The sequence below is a fragment of the Glandiceps talaboti genome, chromosome 17 (assembly GCF_964340395.1).
Source record: "Glandiceps talaboti chromosome 17, keGlaTala1.1, whole genome shotgun sequence".
Taxonomy (NCBI): Eukaryota; Metazoa; Hemichordata; class Enteropneusta; family Spengelidae; genus Glandiceps; species Glandiceps talaboti.
The window spans coordinates 8,574,154-8,600,639 of NC_135565.1; the positions used below are offsets into that span (position 1 = coordinate 8,574,154).

The 26,486-nt window shown below is 33.5% G+C and overlaps 1 protein-coding gene across 1 annotated transcript; it reads left to right on the forward strand.

The window, feature by feature from the left end:
- The first annotated feature begins 45 nt into the window (after positions 1 to 45).
- Positions 46 to 25,434, forward strand: LOC144448226 (uncharacterized). The gene is made up of 26 exons (XM_078138380.1): positions 46 to 136; positions 504 to 676; positions 2,233 to 2,335; positions 3,160 to 3,223; positions 3,997 to 4,107; positions 4,697 to 4,810; positions 5,367 to 5,504; positions 6,123 to 6,332; positions 6,851 to 6,940; positions 7,633 to 7,759; positions 7,946 to 8,025; positions 8,307 to 8,365; positions 8,748 to 8,929; positions 9,687 to 9,763; positions 10,176 to 10,225; positions 10,860 to 11,055; positions 11,765 to 11,875; positions 14,399 to 14,498; positions 18,396 to 18,516; positions 18,842 to 18,995; positions 19,415 to 19,534; positions 19,803 to 20,098; positions 20,676 to 20,753; positions 21,459 to 21,622; positions 22,531 to 22,647; positions 23,399 to 25,434. Exons 2-26 carry the CDS (start codon positions 547 to 549, stop codon positions 23,695 to 23,697), a joined length of 3,291 nt encoding a protein of 1,096 aa, XP_077994506.1. The 5' UTR covers positions 46 to 136; positions 504 to 546; the 3' UTR covers positions 23,698 to 25,434.
- Positions 25,435 to 26,486: the final 1,052 nt, after the last annotated feature.

Here is a 26,486-nt window from a genome sequence, read left to right on the forward strand (position 1 = left end):
GAAGTGAATAGCAAATATTAGTCATTCCTGCTTGAACGAGGTGAACATAGGTCGTCTCAGCGGAAAGTGGATAGGTTTGTTTACGGTGTTGGTAGCGACTGAAATTTGCTCGAAATCGAAGATCTAGGATTTCCAAGTTAGTAACTATGATCAATCAGTGTTCTTTGTTGCCGAAGTAAACTTTTAAACTCGCCAAAATCAATGTCAACTGGTTATGTATTCGTTTCGCAGCCTTGGATACCGAATAGCGTCCTTGGTGTTCGAGGCGAGGGTTGGCACTGCCACCGTACTACTACTACTATACTAGTACTACAAGTGTAAGCGTGCAGTCTCCTGTCTACTTAATGTACGTGGTGTGGTACAAGTATATGCGAACTAATGTGCCTAGCTACATAATGATAACATCCTATTTGGACATTCGGTCCATAATTTCTCACATAGTGCTCTGTGTACAAATCAATTTTTTAAACAATAAATTGTTAAAATTTCATTTATCTCCACAGTATGTAAGAATCTCTGTAGAAGTGTATAGAACCCAAAGTCAAGATGTCTATGAAAACCAAGATCAACGGTTTTACAGCGTGGGTCAATCTACGACTCATGCCGTATAACCTGTTAATGAATAATGTTCTAATGGATTTATTGAAAGGAACCAACATGAAGATGCTTATAGAAAGTAAGTAATACATTATTGAATACATTTAATATATTGGTTTGTCTTTTTATTATCTTACCCTGGGTAACTTAATGTTGTTGATTGTCTTTTTCTACATCTTGGAGGTATAAGGGGAGTTCCCCCTTACATGTATACCTTCATGCTGACAATAAAGCTCAATAATCACTTTCATCCGTGGTCAGCATTGTGCTCACAGTAGACCAGCTCAGGGTCTATACTCTTTGCTAACACCAGTCTGACAGTGAGTGACACCTCAACTGCATGTGCTGGCAACATGTAACAACATCAGTCCTATGTTAAAGCTTGGCTTACTCAATGCTAACACTGGGTATGGAACGTACGTACTACCACTCGACATCAGAGAATCTCCAAACTTGGAAACTTTCAAAAGAAAACTGAAAACGCACTTATTCTCCAAAGCATACAGTGTGGTTTAGCCATTGAGCGTCATAGAGCAAAACAATGTTTTTGGATTTTGGCGCTATATAAACTTTGCTGATTAATTGATTGATTGATTGATTGAGAGGATCTGTGTTGTTGTTTGCCACCCACCCCTTCCAAAATGGAATGTCTTGCAATATTTTGCATATGACTAAGGTTTTCAGGTTGATATTCACACTACATATAGTTAGTCAGTGAGATCACAGTCCCCTGGAGCTCCATCACAATAGAGAGATCATTCTTATTTGGGTTTGAACACTTTGTATGACATTTGATATTTTTTGGAAATTTATCACGCCATCAAGTTTGACAAATATACAGGTTGTCATCACACTGTAGTTGTTCTCAGCTGAGCGGGTGGTATACAAATGTTCAATAAGCTAGATTTATCAAATCTGAACCCAACATCGTAAACCACAGGCCTCTTGTGGAACCGTTCAAAACAGACCTGCCAAGATTGATATTTGTTGCATCAGCAGAAATATGTGCTCTGGCTTGAGGAATGATCTACATACATGCAGTACATGTAAACCACAATGTACATGTACATGTTGATAGCCATGATGTACAGCTATCCATACCCACTTAATAATGGAAAAGTCTTGTCAGGACTATTTTTGCCGTTTAAACATGTACATGTGCATTGATTACTGCTACCAACTTAGGTATGGTTTTGGGTGATAATAACACCTTGATAACTTACATGTACTTAGGGACAATCGCACAATGTCGCTCAAGCACAATAAACAAACATCGTTAATTTAGGACAAACCCCCTCCCCCTAAATGAATGTACACAAGAGAAATTTATATATGATATAAACCATGATGAAAATTGTAGCAGTTACACCACTACAAATTACAATCGGTGTAAAACAAACAATGGTAAAGATGAAGTTCCAACCTTATGTACCTTTTTACTGAGATGATGGTAAATATCAGGTGTTCTAACAAGTTATATTCAAATGTGTTCTTATTTTCATGTGGGGGGGGGGGGGGTCTGACAGGTGGTCTAAAGAGTTATATTCAAATGTCTTCTTAATATACATGTACATGTAGGTTTGACAGGTGTTCTAATGAGTTATATTCAAATGTGTTCTTTTAATTTGCATATAGGTCTGACAGGTGTTGAAAACAAAAGAATTCAAAGTTTTGATGATTTAACACAACAACAGAAAGTCACCAGAGTTGAATGGATTATTCAGCAGTTAAAAGAAACGTGAGTTTGAGTAGTTTGTGTTGTTATCTTGCTATAATTATCAATTATTATCATTATCATTCTCAGAATTACATGTAAGGATAATCTAAATATTTTCAGAGGAAAATTCAACCATCTGAGCCTCTTTTGTAAAACATCATCTCAAAATAGTGGACACACTTGCAACAACGGTCAGAGACCAATAACTCTGAAAATCAAAGTTATTCAGTTTTTCCAGACTGTACAATATGAAAGCTTATTCCTGGTCCTTTGAAAAAATGGGATTCATCGTCTTGCTTTCAGGGAATTTATTGTTTGTCCCCCTACCCTCTAGATGGATTTAGCACAGTATTCATTGTCTCATATAAATTCTAAAATATGTTTCTTTTGATTATTTTCTGACCAGGTGACTATTTCACAATTTTTTACCGTGGCCCAGATTTCTTTTTTAATTTTAACTGAGAATGAGTTGGTCTTTTCTTGAATAAAGTAACACAAGTTTATAACTTTCCAGGTCAATACTAGATTTGTACATCAGCAAAAGCATTATGCATACAGAGACCAAGGTTGTGTAATAGTTATGTCAGGGCACTCAATATGGATGAGGATTGTGTATTTATTTTGGATTTTTAATTTGTAAAATGATTTTATCATGATGGCTTCTTACTTGAAAAATTAATGTGAAACAACATTGTCTAAGTCTGTGTTTGTAACTTCATACATTGCTAAAAGACAAAAAGTGTGATGTTCTGGATAAGTTTAACAAGATGTCGGAACACCTGACTGGCATACATTGTATGGTGATTTGTTGTAATTTCCCATTTTTTGTGATTTCTTCCCTCCAGTGATGTACTGCCAGAAGATGTGTTTGTGGATTGCAGGTTGTTTGCTATGCGACATGCTGACCATGTGAGTAAATATTTACTAGATCATAATCATCACACAAAACATCAACAGTGTTTGATTAACAATACTATTTTATTTGTGAATACCAAAACATTGCATGTATTACAGTGGTGTGCATACACGTACATGTACATGTGTAACTGGCAAATATATGACAATGCATGAAAAAAATAGGGGTGACATTGATATAAGCAAGTTTTTTTTTGGACATACATGTACTTCACCATAGCTATATCTAAACAGTGTGATACTATTTGTACTTCGTGATATACAAATGTACACCCTGTTTATATTTATGATTTGTCCAAATCAGTGCCATTCTTGTGCTCATAATTATGCATACATGTATAGTGGGGTTGTTGGGGGGCAAGTGGTGAGTCCGTGCATTACCACTGCAGTCTAGGCTCAATCTGCCCATAGGAAGCTACATGTAGGTTTGATTAAAAATTTCAGAGATTTGTATGTAAGATTGAAGAAGAGTGATGCTCAGTTTGACCCTATCAAACAGTGCAGGTTTTCCCGAGGTGCTCTGATTAACATATGTTTTAACACTTGGGTGCTGCACAAGTTGTGACAGTTTTTGAATTTCTGAATTTATGTTCATAAAATTTATATTATAATTATTATTATATTATATTATTTAATTAGTATACATTTACTTAGTGTAAGACAGGACACATTCTTATTGTATACATTGCTTGCAGAAATCTGTCCATTACAAAAAAATGTATGTCTGAGAAATTATGTACAAAAATTGTCAATCTGTTTCTCTTTAGGTCTTTGACTTGCTATGGAAACTCATAACTCATGATATTTGGTTCACCTGGGAGAGAATGGAATATATGTTACAAACAGAAGATAAATCCATTGCAGAAGTTCCATTCAAGGTGAGTTTCCTAACTAAATGTTGGTGCAGTACAGATAGCACTATGTAGTTTGTGTAGTTTACTCTAAGAGTTGCAGTGGTGTGGCATTTTGCAATTGACAGATCACTGAAGGAGTAGTTCCACAAATTTTGAGTATACATGAACATGTAAGTTCGAGGCTTGAGCATGTCTGTCTGTCTGTCTGTCTGTCTGTATCTGTCTATATATCCATCCATGTACATTGTATATATCTATCTATCTATCTATCTATCTATCGATCTATCTAATATCTATGTATGTGTGTATGTATGTATGTATGTATCTATCTATCTATCTATCTATCTATCTATCTATCTAATATCTATGTATGTATGTATCTATCTATCTATCTATCTATCTATCTATCTATCTATCTATCTATCTATCTATCTATCTATCTATCTATCTATATGATATCTCTCTATCTCTCTATCTATATGTTTGAAACTGTATTCTTAATTTATATCCTGTGAATTAGGTTCCAATTAAGCAATTCATAGAACGTTTTTTTACAAGGCAAATTAAAATAAGATTTAGAAACAAGAAAGTGACATAATATTTCATTTCATAGTGGTCACCTGAGCCCCCTCCAGCCAAGAAAAAGAAGAAAGTGAAGAAGACCACATCTTTACTCTCTGGCTTTGGAGCTGCTTCTACTGTCACAGAGTCTTTGCCAGCAACACCAGTAAGTACTGATGTGATAATGTTTAACTTGCATGTCTGCAATGCATATCACCCCTATGGTACAGTTTTAGTAACACTAGAATGAGGTACATCAGAAAATTGTAACAGACTCTTAGTGTTTCTGCTGATATGTGTACAATACCCTCAAGGCTAAATGTCTGTACATTTGTAACCTGAATATTTTAATGATGGTATCTACTAAATTTAGTTTACAATACTGATGACCTACTGAAGACATGGCCTTAGTTCCCCTTGACTTTTTTCTAACCGCAAAATGATACGCTACACTCTCAATATTTTGCAAGTATTTTTTGTATGCCAACAAATCTGTCTTTTGTTTTCTAAACTTTGAAATATAAATATATTGCTTAGCAACAAGAATAACAAAATTCAATAATGATGACAGTTGTTCATCACCAAGGATGATTTGTCCTACATTTGAAACTAGTATATGGGTTAGAAATGTATGTATTTGTGACAATATTATCAGTGAAAAATATCATGTATTCAAACCCCTAGTGTCTTAACAAACATCACATGCCTTTTTGTTATCATAGGAGCCCCCAACTCCAGGACCAAGTTATGATAAATACCCTGGGGCTGATATCGTGCGGAAATTGAAACCACACCGTAAGAATTGGCAACCACCAGAAGCTGAAGATTGTATACTAGAAATGATCAATTCACAATTACAGGTAATTAATCATCATCACTAACTACTACAGTACAGTTGGGAAAAGGGGAAAAAGGAAAAAAGGAACATACAAAAAATGTAATCAATGGCAATTTCATTTTACAAGATAACCAGCTACATGTATGTGGTTGTTAATTTTTGAAGTTTGGGAAAGGGACTCAGAACATACATGTAGTCAGTAGCGATTTCAGTTACCAGGTAACCTAGCTATGTGGTTGTTAAAGTTTGAAGTTTAGGAAAGGAACTAAGAACATAGTCAGTAGTGATTTCCTTTACCAGGTAACCAGCTACATTTGTATGTCATTGTTAATGTTTGAAGTTTAGGAAAAGGACTTAGAACATAGTCAGTAGCAATTTCATTCACAAGGTAACCTAGCTATGTGGTTGTTAAGGTTTGAAATTTGGGAAAGATTGTGTTTATATATCCAAAGTGTAGAGCAGATTGGATATCAATCCTTTCTTTTGAGTTCATGTTTTTCTTTATACATGTATAACTTATACTATAAGGAAGAATATGCCATAAGAGTGAAAGATTCATCACTGTTGGTGACCCATGCTGCTGTCACTAAGAGCACAAAAAAATTACACAATTTAATCTATGCATGTTTTTTCTCTACAGACTGTTCGTGAAGGTAGAAGACTACTGGTTCAGAATCTGGATGATTTAGTTGATAGTAGAGTACTTTGTGCTTTAGTTAATTCATTTGCACCGGGAACATTTACTACGGAAGTCATGTTGAATGATAGATGGACTATCAATCTAGCTTTGAAAGTCTTTGAGAAAATGATACGAATCTCAACACCTGTTGACTCTGAAGATTTAGTGGAGGTCAGTGATTTTTTTTTTCCAAAATGTTTTAAAATTTGAAGCAAAAATTCTTGTACATAATTTGAATTTTAAGAAAAAACTAATGTCTAATTGAATACACAATGTTATCTATTTCATTCTGAATACTAAACCTCGGTTTTAATCTGTCATTCAGATTTCCTGCCCACCAATCATGATTTGAATAAGATTCTATAGAATGCAGCTTCCAGCCCTGTAATCACCAATCATATATGTACAAATGTACACCATACATATTCCTGGTCCACCAATCATGATTTGAATCTATAAAATACAGATTCTGGGCCTGTACACACCAATCATAATTTGAATATACAAATGTACATCATACAGATTCCAGGCCCTGTCAACACAAATAAGTGTACGTTTGTACATCAAACAGACTCCTGGCCCTGCAAACAATTAGCTATAAAATGTACATCATACAGATTCCATTTTCAATGAACCATTCAAATAATCTTAGTCTTTTGACTAAATGCTGATTTTTTCTATTTTGTCAGGGTGATGAGATGGCTATGTCAGCATATCTTTGTGTCTATTTTATGTGTGGATATAAAATGAGACAAGCCATGTCAGTCATCAACAGATTGGTAAGTTACTTATAATACATCTCACTTACTTGAGAAAAAAGTTGATAATTCTATATTGATAGATTAGAAAAAAAAAAGGAGGCTAGCAACACAAGGAAAATAAACATCCATGAAGGAAATTCAAATCAATCAATATGGAGAGTCATAAATATATTCTTTTTTAAAAACGTTTTATTTTTAAGAATAATATTGTTTTTCAGAACAGTACTATTGTCAATAGTACCATCAGTTTGTGGGAATAATACAATTATACAACCTCAAGCAGAATTTATAAAAACCTGGAAAAGTAATGGTGATTTGGAACATTTCACTCATAGCTTGAGTACCATAAAACCAGTAACGTAGACAAACATGTACCGATAGGTTGTCATGATATTGAACACCCAGGGTATTTAACCCATATTTTCTGTTCAAATGCAATAACTTGGGTTGAGTGCATATATGTATGGTGCATGTTGGTATTAGTATTACACACATTGTGTATGCAATGACGATTATATTATTTGTAAAAGTACAGCCATAAAAAATATTGCAAGCATACATTGTAAGTGCAAATACCCAGAGTGCTCCACACTCACACTAAAACATCATGGGGTTTTGTCAAATTATAATCCAGATCTAAACCCAAGCTAAATACAAATAAAACAGTATTTTGCTTTTACTTTCCTATTAAAATTTGTATCTCTTTATAGACTGAGCTTGTCCAGCTGATCAGGGAAACAAGTCATGAATTGGACAATTTCCCAGCGATTATCAACACCATGTCACAGTTAAAACGAAAGAAGGAATTAAAGAGTAGTTTGGACTCCTATGAAGAAGGTGAGTAGGTCGTCAAATAAATCCTAAAAATGGTCATCTTGAAGAAGCACTACAGAATCACATTTTCAATTCAATATCCCATAGCTATTATTATGACCTGACATATACATGTATTCTATTCACTAAGTAATACTTTCGTGTAATCATTTTTTTAGATTATTCATTTGTTATTTTTCTTTCATTCAGAGAGTAAAAGACTAAACAAAATATATGACATTGAGGAATGTAAGAAATGGTGGAAACATATCGAAGAAATACAAGAAGAGGTACTGTTATGAAACATAAAATATTTCTACAAACAGAGTTATAACTTTCTTAGAATAATACCAAATATTGTTAATATCTAATAATTATCATCAGGAATAGTACAAGATATATTCCCTTGTATTACATGTACACTCCTGCAGTACAGCCCTATAGTGTATGTACACCCCTGTAGTAGTGTACACCAGTACACCCCTGAAGGTGAATAGCAAATCACGTGACAGTTGAAATCTTCAGATCTTAATAAAAATCTCAATGATTTCAAATCTATCTATCTTTACAGACAAGAGCTATTGTAGCTGATAAGATGAAACAAAGGTTTGATACTATTACAGTTCCAAGGTAGGTTGAAGTTCATTTCAGATTTTACACACAGGCAGACAGACAGACAAACGCACATGCACACTTGCACACACACACCCACACACACACACACACTTCTGCCCACAGACAGACAGGAAACAAATTATCTACATGTACAAGTACATGTAGTGAATTATAGTCACTTTCAAACAGCAATCTTTTTTAAGGATTGTAACATTTCAATCTGGCTGCTACATGTACTGTGACAAGCCTGTCTCACACACATCCTAATGATGGTTTGCAAGCATGAATGTCTAAGAAAGTAGACTATAAGTGAAAAACTGGCATAATTACAAGATGATTTCATTGCCTATCAAATGTCTTTATAAGTTTACAAATCCAAGTGTACCATTTCTTACAGGAACATTACCATAAACGATCTTTGCCTGTCCATGGTCATCAACTTAAGTCTTACTGGAGGGTCAGGATTTTACCATGCCAAATTTAAAGAAACTTTCACTCCAGAAAGAAGAATAGTTCTCAAAGATTTAGAAACTGGGGAGTATATCGATGACTTCACACAGGCTAAAGGAACAAAGAAAAGTAAGTATATTGTTATTAGAGGGATGGTACATCAGATAGAGGGGTAGGTAGAAACAAATTAAGAGGTAATGTGCTCCGCCATACAAAAAAAATGACAAGTTTAGATTCCGACCTTGTCAATAAAAAGAAAGCTGAATGAATATAAGGATTATTGAGCTACCCCATCTCTACTTTCAAGCTTCCATAATTGCAGTCTCAGGGCTCAAAATTGGCTGTAGTCGAGAGTACATAGACTACCAAACACTGTATCTAGACTACCAAATATATATAAAGTGGTAGTCTGTTAGAGTAATGGAAATCTATAGAAAATTGTAGCTGAAACAATTCACTTGGCAAGATCTGACTACCAAGCCCAAAAGCTAAATTCGAGCCCCGAGTCTTGCATGGCAATTCTAGTTAAAACTCAGTTTATCTTAAAAGCTATTGTTTTGAAATTCCTCCATTTAGAATGACATTTTTGGGGTAATCATGAATATGTAAATATTATGCTCTAATATTTGAATGGCCCTCCCAAGTCTAATGAGGAAGAAGGACTCCTGGCACAACATTGTGGACTCTATCTCGGATGCATCCACATGTTGATGTTGATTTGAATGGACATCAAATTATTCATTCATTGATATCTGCCCTGGAATGCAATCTAAGTTCTTCATCAGATTAGTTCATTCATTCATTCATTCATTCATTGAATATCTACTGTCATTGATATTTTTAACCAATTCGGATTGTTGTAACTTAAGTCCTTCATTTATTACAGTTTCTATCAGAAAGATATTAGGACTCCCAAGGCATGATGTTATTGATGTCAACCCATCAGATTATCCACAATATGAGGTAAGTTTTTCTATATAGATGTTATTCAAATAGAGTGTTTTCAGTTTGCCCAAAGTACATACAAAGGTATTTGATGTGCCAAATAGCTCAAGTTGTGCCTTAGTAAATCATTGAATGCAGTAACAGTGTGTATCCATATTTAAAACTTCTTATCAGTTCAAATTTGGCAAATACAAATATACATGTAGTTGTACTTAGTATAAAGGTCCATGTCAGATATGATGTAAAATTTGTGAGAAAAACAGCAGTCTGGCAAAGGTGTAGGAAAGGTTGATCTCGAACAAAATAATTGTTATAGTTCCACTGATATGGTAGAACTAATTGCAAGAAGATGATATTCAAACATTGCAATGTTGACAACAATGTACATGTAATTGTTCATGTGTCTCATTTCATTTTTTAACATTCACAGATGTATTTTGAGAGTCCGTCAAGAAATAAGACATTAAGGGCAGGCAGTGTGTAAGTAATCATTTTTGAAATGATATATTCTGTACATTGTACATATTAAATATCAAAGTGTCTTGTTCTTTAATCAAAGAGAAATTGATACTGACTCCTTTAAGTACACGTTGTATAGTTATTAGGGAGGAAGTTACATTTTTAAAATCTATATTAAGTGACTACACAGCTTTTTTTTCAATCTCTCAGACATCTTCAGTGTAATGACGCTAAATCATCTCATCATCGTAAACCATAGCCTCTCTTACAGCACTGTCCAATATGTGCCACAGTTCGTTATGTGTCACAGAAGAAATAACAGCTCTGGTTTGTGAGATTGAAACATCTGCTCGAGTGACCTCCTTGTAGAGTCATCTGACATATAAACTCTTACAACCTTACTTCTATTTACAATAGTCTAATGTCAGGTGACTCCACTAGGGGTCACATGACCAGATAACTTAGCATCAATTATGCGGAAGACTTCTGAGAGATTCAGAAAAATGCTATATATTCTTGTACTTTATTAGCCTTAGCCAAGTCTGTAAAATGTTTTAGTATAAATTTGAAAAGACAAATTAAGAGAACTAGTTGTATATAAAAATGGGGACTTTTAACCATGTGATGAATATTTTGTTATTGTTTTTCCTGCTAGCTTTATGTATCAGGTCTTCCCAGGAAACACATTACAATGGGAAATACTGTATTTCAAAGCTGCTAAAATGGGAGAGTTGGACACAGTACAAAAATTGGTTGTTTTCTTTAAAAAGAAGAGACCATCATTTATCAATGCTAAGGAAAAGAGAACAGGAAACACAGCATTGCATTGGGGTGCAAGAAATGGACATTACGTGAGTAGACACCATTGTGTAGTAACTGCATAAATACAAAATTTAATGTATATGTACGTGCACACAAACGCTGGCATGTAAGTAGCAGGTATTCTAGAGTAACAACATAAATGAATGTACAAAAAGTCATTTATATATACAAGAAATGTTCAATCCAAGTGTAGGTAATTCTATACTATATGTACATGTAATTGAATAAATTATGAATACATACTGTGATACATACACACATACATACCTTTGTATATACATGTAAATGATCATAATCTCGACATTTTGTAAGAAGAGCCTATGGCTCAATAACTAATCGAGATTAACCCATGGTAAATACTGAAATGATTATATCATATAATGGTTACATTAACTGACTTTGAGCACAAGTAATTTTTACAATGTATTAGAAATGGAAAAAAACACACACATACATATACTTTAAACCTGGAAACTTTCACTGTAGAACTATTTTCGCTTATTCCACTAGCGATCAAAAATTAAGGAGTGACTAAAATGCCTTATACATGAGTACAATGTACTAGTCTTGTAATTAGTAAAAAATAGTCTTTGGTAACTAGATGACAACAGTCCACTGTAATTTGTAAAATCACACAATTTTCTGGTAGCAAATATATCTAGGTTTACAGTATAATAAAAACCTGTCATGCATGCTATAGATTTTAATGAGAATTCTTTCTCTTGTTGATTTCTGTAGAACTTGGTCTTGTATCTGTTGGAAAATGGAGCATTTATTGATGCTAAGAACGCAAATGGAGCAACACCATTCTTTAGTGCAGTAGAAGGTCTCTCCAAAGGAATCAGTCAGGTATGATAAATTGTTGTATTTATAATAAATAAATATTCATAGTCCAAATAAGGTTAGATTTAATAAAACACCCATTTAAAGGATACAAGCTTTCTTGTAAGAACTAAATAATCCACAATCGTAATCACATAATATGCATTTTTTTTAAATGTTTGACACTGAGCAGATGTGAATTTAACTTGCACACTGATAAGTTAGTTGATGACTCTGGACCAACTTCCCTGAAAACCAATTAAAACTGTTCTGTATACAACAATGTATAGTTGGTTCCTCAGAGTGTCCTACCCTGCTTATGCCCAAATTGAACTGCCAAGCATCTTTTTAATGCTATGCAGAGCCACTGATAATTTACTGTGAGAATGCACTGATTCCTTTTTTCTCCTTAATTAATTATGATTGTTTTTTTACCCCATTATCTTTTCCCTTTTTTTTCACTTTGCCTGCTACTAGCTTTTCAGACTTGCAGTAGGATCTTCAAATAGGTTTTCATCCCAGAAGATGGTATAAGAAATTATAATTCTTCTAACAAAACAGACTGTACGATACTAACAATTTCTTACATATACTTGAGAAGTGAAAAAAATTTAGTAGCATAAGGGGCCCTGTTAACTTGAATTTGAGATAAAAAGTAACATTGTCTCCTTATGTAACTAATATTTCCTACCTCAATGAACAAAAAAAATGGTTGAAATATTTCAATGATAACCGAAGCTAAAAATACATTTAAATTTTGTTTTTAAAAAATTTAGAAAATCAAATTTTTCATATTGGTCAATGATGTAATAAAAACTTTAGCAACTAGTATTAAAAACACTGACAACACAACCATATTGTTGGTGTTACGTAAATTTGATCGCAATCACTGGGCGCAAATTCAACTTGTTTTATTTCACAGCAAAGTTACAATTTAATTTCTTATGTCAAAGTTGCTTATTGAAAACAAGCAATATGTTCAAAGTTCACAGCTTGTCTTATATTATTTCTACACCCAATGAAATGTTGACCAGTTTACTAAATTTATTGTCACATGAAAGAAATAGTGACATTTTAAGTTAACCCAGGAAAGGAAACTTCATGCTCAAACTTAAATAACCCAATACTAATTACACATAAATGTATTTTGTCTAAATTATTTCATAACTAACAAAGATATGTTTTGCAGTGGATGTTTGTTCTGATCAACCAAATTAATCCCTTAGCAAGGACTTATGATATTTTTTTCTTACTTGATTGTCTTTTGTGAGTTTTTTTTTTAACTATGGTGTGCAGTTCTATGTCTCAAAGAAAAATTGAAAGGTTTTACACCGTGTTTTACTACACGTAGTTAAAAAAATACACTTTATCTTGCATACATATGAACTAATGGTTTGATTTGATCAAACATCGGCTTTCTTTATTAAGTTTTCAAGATGATTAATGATAGCTCAACATTTGAACAGTTGATCTGTCCTGACCAGAGATCTGTATGGAATGTTGTCCAGGACAGGTCAAACTCTCAATACTACATGTATTTACCAAGTTGAAGAATTGCTTGTTTTTTGAATTCATTTACTTTGTTTAAAAAATATGACAAAACTTGAAATTATGTTCCCGCATACATTGTACATACATGTAGATCTACCATTTGAGGTGAACAAATGTCCAAAAGAAAAAACACTGAAGATTTAGATCTGTTTAGGCCAAGACCACATATTGTGGACATTTAATATGAACAACTGGAGAAAAAATATAACTGTGGATGAGTTATTGATTGAAAGTGAATCATGGTGTGTTTAGTCATCGTTGAAATTTAAAATGATACATACACATTGCACACATGCTTTATTCAATGAAAGACACTGCAGATATTGAATGTAATGTTCATAACATGATAACTATATTTTTTCCTTTTAGTATTCACATGAAACAGTGGCACAGGTAAAACGTTGGTGTGAAAACTATGAATCTTTTTTTTTTCATCATCGTCGTTGTCATCAAAATCATCATCATCATCATCAAAATCACCATCATCATCATCATCACCGTCATCATCATCATCATTAGTTTGATTTGAAGGGCTATATTATTGATGAAATATGTTTATTATGTTGCAAGTTTTACTGTTTTGTAAATTATATAGAATGTTGATAAATAGCTAGTGTCTGTTAAAGGATCATGAGTTCTAATTAAAAATGTTAACCTTTTAGGATACATCATCAGGCCTACAGAATACTAAGCACCTGTAATTCTTATTGGATACACAATGACTTAAAAACTGGCTGCATATATGTTAACTTATTTTTATTTAAACTATCAGGAAAAGTTCATGGGAAAAAGTCTATATTGCTCAATATTTGTTTTCATTGCGTTGGGTCAGAGAGAAAATAAAAGTAAAAAAATGAAACAGCAAATAAACTAAAAAGAAACCTCAGAAGTGCCCTATTGTGCAGTTCATTGATAAATTGACTTCAATAAAAATAAAATTGCAAGCTACTTGATGTTTGTTTGTTTGCATGTTAATTTTTTTGTTTCCTTATCTTTCAGTTGTTGGTAGAGTGGGGTGCCAATGTGTATATGAAAAATAACCAAAGTAGGACAGCATTTGATTTGGTCAGAAATGATGAACTGAAAGTATTCTTAATTGGTATGTTATAACTTATTTTTCTTGCTTTGAGAAGAGTAATGGTAGCTATCCATTGAAATTTAGCCATTTCCCCCAATGATCTCATCACTATTTGAACTCAACTCTCATCAGTTGTACATGGATATGACTGGTGCTCTGTTCTTCTTTTCTGCCTCCACATTATAGTAGCAATTTAAATGATGTATACAAGTATATGTGTACAATGTATATAAACTAAAGTAATTTGTTATTGCAGTATATACAATGTAGTTCAAAAAATCAATTTCTCTGAATTACTAGCCTGGTTACTTCAGATTGGCCTGGTGCAGGCACTAGCCTCCCAGTTGAAAAAGAAATGCTGTTGATGTGTTAGTGCCAACCCTATGTTACCTTGCCCAGTAGAAAAGTAGAACTAGAGCTTGGACAAGATATTACCTTTTCATGTATTGACATACATGTACAGTCATGTATGTGTGTAGTCTTTTCAGAAAATCCTGCACTGTTGTGCAGACGCCTGAATATACAACTTATTGTCAAATGGTCTCAATATAAAGTTGTATCTTGAATGTACACAAAATATACAAACCATGGTATTACTAATCTTCATTGTTTTAGCAGTTTAGTGCAGGGGCATATGGGTTTTCGTGTGAAATGCATGTTAATTTTATGAAACATATATGGTTATGTTCATTATAGGACCACATATAAAAAATACATGTTGGCAATTTTTATCTTCAAAATTAGTTTGAGGGGGCTAAAATAAAATTTGGCCCCAAGACCCTATTCTTAACAATTGGTTAGGCAATGAAAACCCATGAATCCATGATTATAGTCAACTTCCATTGATATGGCCTTAGCAACAGCCAACAATGCCAGTATATTTTGCAAAGATAACAACATTTTTGGTTAGTCAGGCAAAAAAAAAAATCAAAACATGTATGCAAATATGCCTATCAACAAGACCATGTCCATAGCAACAGTTAGAACATTATGTATATTGTAAAGATAACAGTAATTGGTAGGTATATGTAAGGGCAGCCTGAATTCTGTTTCTCATGACCCAAACGACCCTAAATGTCTTCAATGAGATGAAAAATATTTAAATTGACGCCCTCTATGGTAGGGTTAGGAAACCCATGAGTGCGTATCTGAATGAAAATTATTGTTTATCGCTGAAATTTGGGCAAATTCAATAAAAGAAACAGTTCAAATGTTCCTTCTGACTTTACTTGTCATTCAGAATATTAAAATATGATTATGAATTGAAAGTATCACCAACAAATACTCATAAACTTACTATTTTTAAAAACAATTATTTTTAATTGTTAACAGACTCACAGACCAATCATTTTAAAGGTTTTACAATGGCAAACATAGAATTAAGGGCAGTATGTGGATAAACATGCAAAAATGGACAATGTTTTCCAAAGCTACGTTTTATTTATTGATGTAGTAACTAATGGATATGCAGTATCATGTCTGGTAGCGCAGAATTTTTCTTTCGACAAGGCGTGAAGGAGCAGCAATCTAAAGGCATTCAGTTTACACCTGGTATAAACATATTTTTGATCAATAGCGTAGCATCAATTGAATCGTTACTATACAAAGTTATGTATTCGAGTGAATAGACCCAATCATTTGTATTCAAAACTATTGTCTAGTCTCTCACGACATTATGTTGTATGCATTGTCTACGTTTCTACTAGTATAGCTATTTGGTTGGCGTTACATGTCAAGTGAAAGGAACAACATGAATAGACGTGTTCTCCGCTGTTACATTTGATTACGTTATTTCATCGAAATTCTAAAATAAAACAGAATAAAGGACAATGTAGTACAAAATAAAGTATCTGAAGAATATCTTTTATAATATTTCAAAAGAACAATATGAATATATGCATATTTAGTTTAGTTATTCAGCGTGAAGGTACTCTTACATTCGATTACGCAACGAAATTCCTCTGGGTCAGTCATGAATAAAGGTTGAAAGTAACAGCAGAGACACATTCTAATGTACCACCCAACCCCAACCACCAACCCACCAGAAAATAGCATCTTTAATCAAATTTTATTGCATTGTTAGCTATCATTCCACGTGTTTTAGTACTCAAAGAAAATCTGACATTCAAATCCTCAACGTAAACAACATGGAAAATACCCTTCTACATCTTTTGGTAATTCTCATACACAAATAACCTTCATTGCTGGGAATAAGTAGTCACATGCCAACTTGATGACTAAGTCTATCTCATTTTGACACCATTGCAAAGTGAAAATTAATAAGCACTCATGCCTTTAACAACGATTCATTTACTTTTTAATATTATATTTCTACAGAACGTAGAGGGAGAACTGCATACAGAACAAATAACAAAAACGTTCTAAAGTAGCTGTCATATTGACTTTTTTCATTGCTCTAGACAGTATCTCAATTGGTCAAAAGTGGGGGTAAAACATTCTAAAGGTTTCTAAAGGTGTTTTACTGAGTGATGTTTCTTTTCTATCTAATATTTGCAAGACGTCCAATTTATGTAACTTGTATGCTAATATTGAGAGGGAAAATTTCAAATTTTGCGTAGACCTAAACTTGGACTCTATATCCTGTGTAGAATGTACCTGTCTAGGATTCAATACTACATGTGTAGATACGTATTAAAACCAGATGCCAGATCTGAAAAGGAATATTTTTAACGTGTGTATGTACACTTGATAACAAGTCACATCAATACGCCGAAATTGGTCAAAAGGACATATCATTTGGCAAGGGTAGTTCTATACAATAAATGAATGCCTTTATTGTAGTCACAATAACCCTTTCTGGCAAACTGTTCCAAATGTCTACGACATATTGACTGGAAAAAATATTTACGTATAGCCAATCTGGATTAAAATAATTAAGTAATTACAATGATTTAATTGGTGTAGTAATAACAATAACCCTTTCTGGTAAACTTCCAAATGTTTACAACATGTCGACTGAAAAAATATTTTGGTATATCCAATCTGGATCTGTCTTTAAATCATTTCAATCTATATCCTCTTGTTGTCGAAGTAGATACTTTGAAAAATACAACTGGATCATGGCGAATATGTAAATGGAAAAGTTTATACACTTTAAGCAAATCAGCTCTAATTCATCTAGTTTCTAAAGTTGTCAGTTTCAATATGCGTAACTGTCCTCATAATTCAAGCCACCAAGCTGCGGAATCATCCTGGTGAACCGACGCTGCACTTTTTCCAAAAATGCAATATCCCTATTCGTATATATGTGGGGAAGACACTGGGGAAGCATAGTCAAGGTGTGGACTTACTAATGCTTTAAAAGATAAAAACCAACCAGAGTATTCATAGTAACTGAAATAATTCATGGTTGGCGTACATTTTTGAAAGAATAGCAATCAGCAACATCAAAGAATACAGGAAATCAAATACACCGGAAGCATCATACATAATATGCAAATGATATGCAAATAAAGAAACCATAATTTATAATATTGTGATTAAAATGCAAAATTATACAACTGTCTACAAGTTTATAGTCTACAGGATGCCCATTAGTACATTTATACAGATATAAAGCAATCGTACAGTTCACATATTTTAATTTGCCATCAATATACAGACAAATCATGATTTTACATCATTTATGAAATTGCTGCAAAAATTACCCTTAATATTGAAATAAAAATTGCCAACATATATTTTTTAATTGCTCAGATGATGGAGAACACAATGAGATATGTTGGCAAAAATTAACCTGAATTGCACACAAAACCCCAAAATCTGCCATATGCCCCCGCACTAGTTGGGTTGTGTGCTCAAGGCTACATACCTCTACCTGATAATGAATATTTAGTACGATCATTTTCACCGATTTTATGTTGTTGATGTCTTTTATCTTTATCTGTTAACTCTCAGAATACTATGATCACCTGACCAAATATGTTCCAAAGTTAATGGACGGAAACACAGACCTTCTGAAGTTACTAGTTGAAGACCATGTGACTGGACTTAGAACATTTGCCAGTCTTAGAAGCAGGTAGTGTTTTTTTGTACATTCAAATAGAATAGTTACAAGCTAGATTAAAGAAATTAAAATGTGAACTCTTTATATATTTTTGTAAGTAACGTTTGTTACATTGTAAAATGGTAGCACACTAATACACACAGCAGTGTGCATGTACTAACCTATCTTTGGTTTGTTTTTGAAAGGTGTATAAATGGAAGTACACTGATACACACAGCAGTGTGCATGTACTAACCTATCTTTGGTTTGTTTTGTTTTTGAAAGGTGTATCAATGGAAGTACACTGATACACACAGCAGTGTGCATGTACTAACCTATGTTTGATTCGTTTCTAAAGGTGTATAAATGGAAGTACACTGATACACACAGCAGCGTACTTTGGATGTATTCCTGTCATTAAAGAGTTACTAAAGGAAAGAGTTGATGTCAATTTACTGGATTATAAGGGAGCCACAGCCCTTCACAGAGCTAAAGATGCTGCCACTATGCAGGTAAGTCAACACAATGTGTCTATTGTATTTCTTACATTATCTATATGACAATTCCATTTGATAAATGTGTACATTTAGGTCAGTATTTGTAACAAAATAATTTTGATTATTCAAATTGTCTTGATTCAGGCTTCTTTTGAAAATTATGTGTATAAATGTAATGTAATCAACGTCAAAGTTCTCACCAGAAAATAATGAAATACTGCAAGAAATTTGTGTATTAAAATTATGTACATTTTTATGTTAAATGATGATATACTGTCATTTTTTTTTTTAAATTAAAGTAATTATGGGGTTAAACCTACCACTATATAAAATAATGACCCTGTATATTTATATATACTGTATTATATCAATTGGTTTTATGAAAATATTAGCAGTTATAAAATTGTTTTTGTACTTTCTGATTACTGTACCAGGTTTTACTTGATAATGGTGCCCATATCAATGCAGAGGACAGTGAAGGCAATACATCATTACATGTGAAGTGTTATGGAGAATCTGGCAAACCAACCCAAACTGAATGCATCCAATTACTGGTAAAGGACTACCTTTTATTTTGCATTTCTCAATACAGAATGATTTACCAGACGTGTGTCTCTCAGACTTCAACACTGGGCTTGCATTGAGTCGATATAGGTCTACATGTATAGTGCACTTTGTCTCATTGCACATGGTTCTATATTATGTAAAGCACCATACAACATGCAAGTAAACCGTCAGAAATGTCTTCAGGCACCCTCAAAACCATGTAGATTTCAACTATAAAGATTGAATAAACATTCATAATTGTATTATCTTCAACAGCTGAATGATAAAATTTCCTTGACTCATCGCAATTGTAAAGAATTGCTGGCTATCCATTGCTGTGCTATGCAAGGAAGGGTAGATGCCCTGGAACTTATACTCAAGAACGATACTGAGGGACAAGTTGTGACAGCATTAGAGAAAGAGGATCCTAAGTCACCACCAAGTCTTCCTCATCTAGCAGTAGCTAATGATTTCTTAGACTGTGCCCAGTGGTTAGTGGATCATGGATTTGACTTCAAACATGCAGAGCAAGATATCCTTGTACATCGTATACTAACAGAACAAATTAAAAGGTAAGGAGTACTGTGTTTTTTGGAGTGTCTTTTCAGACTTGAAGGGGCTGCAAACACTGAGGGCGCTGGTGCCATGCTAATACCACGGATACACTGATAGTGTTGGTGCTATGTGACTTTTAACATTACATTGTACAATGACGTCAAAGGAACTGGTACCATGCAAGTGTATATACATGTACTACACAGACACAGAAAAACAAACATAAATGAAAAATGGTAAAATAAACTTAATAGAAATGGCTGCCAGTGAAAGGTACATGTAATGTGGACAAACATTGTCAAGGTCTACTATTGTCCTATCAACATCAAAAACATAACTGAAAATTAGTGATCTATTATTAGTGAATTTAACATAAAACATAAAAGCACAGACGATTGTACTTGCACCAATGACAGAAACAGCTCAAGTTATGATTGATACCTCCCAATACCAGTGTTATTGTATAGTCATATCATAATACAGTGTACACATGTAGATATGTACAGAATGGTTTGATTTTAAGAAGGCTGAAACATTCCTTCAGGTAAAGGAACAATTATTGAAGTGTCTACTCAATATGATTTCACTTCTTAGCAAGAAGAGAGTGGATGTGATGAGATTTCTCCTAGATAATGGCGCTGATATGAACCAGAGGTACACTGGAGGAAATACGTAAGTATAAACATACCATAAGTAGAATATATATGTAGTAGATATATTTTGCCAGAAAGCATTATACATGTACATTTCATTCAAATAGCGGAGTTGAAAGACATGAGAATGAAAAAAATGTAGCGAACTATTCAGGCCATCAAAGCACAATAGATATTCCATTTGAGCTCAATTACTCTCAAAGTTAATGCTATCCACGGTCTACACATCTGTCTAGAAATCCAAGTAAATTATCGTACCAAATGTCTTTATTTTTATTGCATAACTGATTTTGGCTTGCAAAACTGTTGATACATGAACACAACTAGTGCCCATACAGGCAAATTGAGGGTCACTATGGGTCAATAGTCCAAACCACATGAAGCCAATGACTGAAGGCTATATTGGGTTGTCAGTGGCCGAACAGTTAGCTCGTACACCTCTTACCTCTGCAGCCTGGGTTTGAACCCGCCAGGTGTTGACTGGGTTTGATTAAATTTACCATGCTGTAAGTAAGAAGAGTGTCGTTCAATCTGAATCTACCATACAATGCAGGTTTTCCAGGAGTACTTCCATTTCCTCCTGCACTAACACTGAACCAAAGAAGCCTATAAATGGGACTTGCTCCCATTGGTTATCCGAAAAAATGAAATAGATAAAAATGTTTAAAAAATGAAAATGAAAACAATGTGTTATATAATGATAACATACTATGTCATCTTACAGAGCATTACACTATGCAGCAGGGATGACTGGCCCCACAGATATTCTAGAGACTCTCTTATCTTATGGAGCTGATGTAGATTCTCTGAATGAAGACCAATGTACACCGTTATTCTTTGCCATGCAGTCTAATAATCTGTATTCAGCTAGTATACTGATTGACCAAGGTAAATTGAACAGACATTTTCATACTTTTCTCAGAACTTATTTCAATATCTTTAGTATATGAATTATGTCTGATCTACACAAATGTGTTAATCTGCAACATTGATATGCAAACTTCATATTAAAGTATATGTCTTTCCCAGATATTATCTCAGTAATAATAATAATAGTATTAGTAATAATATTTATCTCGAAAAAACACCTTCCGTGTAAAAAGACATCTCAAGGTGCTATACAACACAATCATGAAACATAATTTTATGTAAAAAAAAAAAAAAAAAAAAAAAAAGTACAGTGAAAATCAATTAAATCAGAACCCAAAAACATTTGGGAAAAAATTAATAGTACAATTTAAGAATGCTAAAATCAATTACTGAAAAGGTCAGGGGTCATGTTACAATACAAGTAGCTGCTTTGATTAATATGAACTTTCTAAAAATGAAGAGTTTTTAGACCAGACTTCTAAATTTAAAAGGTCAGTTGTGATATTTGGACATACCTATCGATATCTGAGTGAAACTGTCGTACAAATATATACACTCATGAAACAATTTATTCTCAAATGGCAAGAAATGTGAAATTAGTATATTACAAGTAATATGATTTTCTTGGACACATCTCGATATCCAAAGTACGGAATATGGAAATATCAAATGAAGAAGATATTAAACAAGTTATTGGATGGTATATGGATTGTTGTAAAGAGTATTAAACTGACATAACTTGGTGATAATAACGATACTGAAATACTGTATGATAAATAACTTATAGGTATTACATACTATTAGGTAAATTCATTTACCATGTTCAAACCGTTGGCCCAGATGACTAAATTCATTAGTTTTCTTTCCTATTTCAGCCATGGTCTGTACAATTGCCTAATATTTGTTATTTTGAAATTCACTTTCAGGTGCCAATGTGAGACATAAGAATATCCAAGGTTTAACATCGTTTGACTGTATTCTAGATTTTGATGAATGGATAGAGTGTCCATACTTCAGTGATGAAATGAAAGCCAGACTCAAAGGTATGGGCAATAACAACATACTTGTATGTCATATTTCCATTGATATTTGTATGTATGTATGTATGTATGTATGTATGTTTGTTGTATGTTGTATGTATGTATGTATGTATGTATGTATGTTGTATGTATGTATATAGATCAAATGAATGTCACTGAAAGAACATTATTGATATGACTTGCCTAAAGATTAGTGGAACCATTACTCAAAGAGAATAACAAATGAAACAAAATTGAAAAAAAGAGAGCAAAATTAGGGTTAGTGTGGAAACTTTCGTGTTAAGGAAGTCATGGTTATAACCACATGCACACTGTATTATAGAGTCACATTTCATAGGAACATGGTTGTATTTCATTCTTTTTAAAACGTAGCTGCAGTTTTTGTTGCAGTTTACAATTTGTTACTCAAGCTTCATATGAAACTTCGTAACTTACTACATTGTAGTTGACTGATTATACAATGTAGTTACAAGTTTTTTATGAAATGTTCTATCTTTAAAAGTCAAGTACATGTATGTACATTTAAAGGCAGTTTCTTCCCACATGCAGTTCAGTCACTGTCGTGATAATTGTTTAATCAACTATTGTATAATTTTAACAGTCTTCATAGTTGTTTTACATCACTAGTTTTAATGTTTGTCTTGTGTAAAGTAAATTGTTTGTTTTAAGCGACGTAGCAATATTTTCATGGAGCACTTTTAAAATAATGCATAATGGCGATAAAATATATTATTATTAATTTTCTGTCTTGCAGCCTACAGTTTGAAACATGCCAGAGATCTCGTCCGTGCAATTACGAAGAAAGTGAAAGGTTCACAACACAGTAAATTCAACCTTAATCTACAACAACAGCAGATCCAATCAACGCACTCCATGCTAAGCAGTCCACGCCCTCAGACACTTGCCCTTACCCAATCACATAGTTCGTTACAAAGTCCAACCAGAATGTTCGTACCAATGAGTCCATCCTTGTCACATATTCCATCACTTGGTCCAAGTAGGAGCTCTAACTTATTACCCCCTCTCAGGTCGTCAGGATTCTTGACCTATTAGTTCAGAGGTCAGGGGTTACAAATATAGTGAACTTCTATGCATACACGAAGATACATGTATATTTTCCAAAATGTTCAACGAATGAGAAGTTTTTGAACAACTGCACCATTTTGGGCACAATATTTTTTTAATGTTCAGATCTCTATCATGAACTAAGTGGAATCAAACAACATTTCACCATTATTTGATTTGGTAGGCACTTTTTGATGTGTTTTTGATTCACTTTCTTTTATCATTGAATGCCAAGAATGATTTTGTATAACAGTTTGTTCAAGAAAATATTTCTAGATATTACTCTTGACTAGTAATTGAGCCTTTGGTTTACTAAGATAGACACAGACTAAAACCATTGTTACAACATGTTGGTACAACAGTGGTAAGCTATTGAATGGATGTTGGTTTAATTATAGTCTCAGTACAGAAGTGTCGCAGAGTTTTATTGAGAGTTCCATAAACTTGCAGTGTACTGTTTTACTACTTCCAATGTTTTATACTATCTTGATCACAGGGGTGGTTAGAATTGCACAACAGAGGAACCGCTATCACCGACTTGTGTAATCTACCATATTGAAGAACAATACATTTAATTTGCATCTATCTTAGTAAACCAAAGGCTTGGTTACCAGAGTTGAACATGTTGTACCACACACAGAAAATGTAGGATTTATACCCTTGTCATTTATGCAATGACTACATGCAACCATGTCAGTTTGGTTGGAATTTAGTGATTATGGAATGCTTCCAAATGCATTTATATACTGTATGATCAAGATTGCCAAAATATAAACCTGTACAATGTCGTCAAATGTTAACAGGTCCAGGTTTACATGCCGTCCAAATAGAAGTCAAAAACCTGATTTTTATGACATAATATTTATTTTTATCAAATCAATTTATTGAGAGAAATTTACAATATCAGTGTACATGATCAGAATAGGTATTTAAGTGTATCTAGTTTATATTTAAGTGAAGAGAGTCACCATTAATATGGAAAAAGCATTCAGTATTTCTACAATATAGTTACAAATCTTTAGTGGGGTCATAATGGGCGAATGGTTACAATGGTTAGTTGGGAATCTGCAGGTTGCAGGTTCGAGCCCCATTGCTGCCATTTTTTCTGAGTGGCTGTTCAGTCTTTGGGCAAGATTTAAACCATGACTGTGCCTCAGTCCACCTAACTGTATAATTAATCCTATGCGCTTATAAAGGCTGCAATGGAATTTGCTCCCCAGGGAGTTGAGGAAGTAAAAAGGGCTGTTGTGCCACTATAGATCCATGCTAATAATCGTAAAGTGCTTTAAGCATTGCTATTATTATAAAGTGGATTATCCATATTAATGAGTTCACTTAAAAGTATTACCAGTCTCTCTTTAATGCATTTCCTATCCTATAGTTTTACAAAACATTTCAATGGAAATATCAAGTGATAAGTATTATTTGTTTTCTGATTATGAAGCCATCATTTCTTTGCCAAATTACAATTTTACAAACTCTGGTACACCTTTCAAGGTGATATTATGAGATGTGTATATCCAGTAACAAAACCAGTCAATTGTAAGCAAACGTTTATAGAAAATTCTTACCTGTATATAGTTGATATGTACATGGCATTGTTGATATTAGTGTATGTACCTGTGAATCTATATTGTAGTTTTTTACTACTTTTCTAAATAATCAAGTTTGACGTTTAATTTGTAAATATCATATAATGTTGCCTTAAGTATTCCCAATACAATAAAGTCATTTACACAAATATTCTATGAATGTGTTAATTTGGACTGGATTTGATTCTTGTATATTATGTTGATTTAGAGATTTAGTAAAAACCTTGTGGATGTCAAAATTGTTATTTTTAGAATAGGAATGCGTTGACAAAAATTGGATCCACGTTAATCCAATGAAAACAAATGGGTGACTGAATATGAACATAAAAGCAATGGAACTATTAGAGAGGAGCTGTACAATACTTAGTTGTTAAAGCTCAGACTGAGGTTAAAGGTCAACAGTTGATTTTGATAAGAAATTGTTAGTCTTCTTGCACCTTCACGCGTCTGTTTTCTTTCCCTGTGATGTCTACATATTTCATTAAACAGCAGGGGTATTCTGACCGACATTATTTGTTTTTGAGTGAAAGCTCTATTTTTCTTCTTGCCCAAACATGCATGAAGGAAAGAGATGGACTGGGTATAATATTGCTAATGAATCTATAGTGTTATTTAGGCCTTGTCCGTTTAAGGTTTACATCCAAATTTACATATGATTTCGTTGTTGACTGTCAGTATAATCATTAGTCTATCAGCTAGCCCTCGGATGTTCTTCCGATAAAATACGACATACAGCCGAACAACGCTATCGAGGATGGACAAGCCCTCACATGCGAACTTTGTTCGCTTATAGTTATAGCATCGAAAGAAAGCCCGAACGTCTAGCAGCAAGACTATATAATCATAGACAGTGGAGCGGACTGTCTCCACTATGGTATAATTGCTGAGGTGAAAATACATTGAGAACATAGACACGCCACTGTCTATGATGAAACCCCCAAAAATAGCCATTCACAATACCGGAATGTCAGTTTTAAAAGGAAGGCATTTACATATCCCGAGTTGTCTAATTGTAAAATCAATGTACAATATATATCTGCTACCAAAGTGTGAACATTCTTATAACATTACACGTGTGTGTGTGTGTGTGTGTGTAATCATCATCATACACAGAAAACACAACTATGTAAACGTTAATTAAACATCGTATCTGCATCCCAAAGACATATCCTAAATTTTTATTTT

What these genes read in the sequence shown, in the direction of transcription:
- LOC144448226 (XM_078138380.1), top strand. Translation starts at nt 547, where the DNA reads ATGTCTATGAAAACCAAGATCAACGGTTTTACAGCGTGGGTCAATCTA. An exon ending in TGTCAGTCATCAACAGATTG is followed by an intron (nt 6,941 to 7,632) that starts GTAAGTTACTTA and finishes ATCTCTTTATAG; the next exon opens with ACTGAGCTTGTCCAGCTGAT. An exon ending in CTGAATGCATCCAATTACTG is followed by an intron (nt 19,535 to 19,802) that starts GTAAAGGACTAC and finishes TATCTTCAACAG; the next exon opens with CTGAATGATAAAATTTCCTT.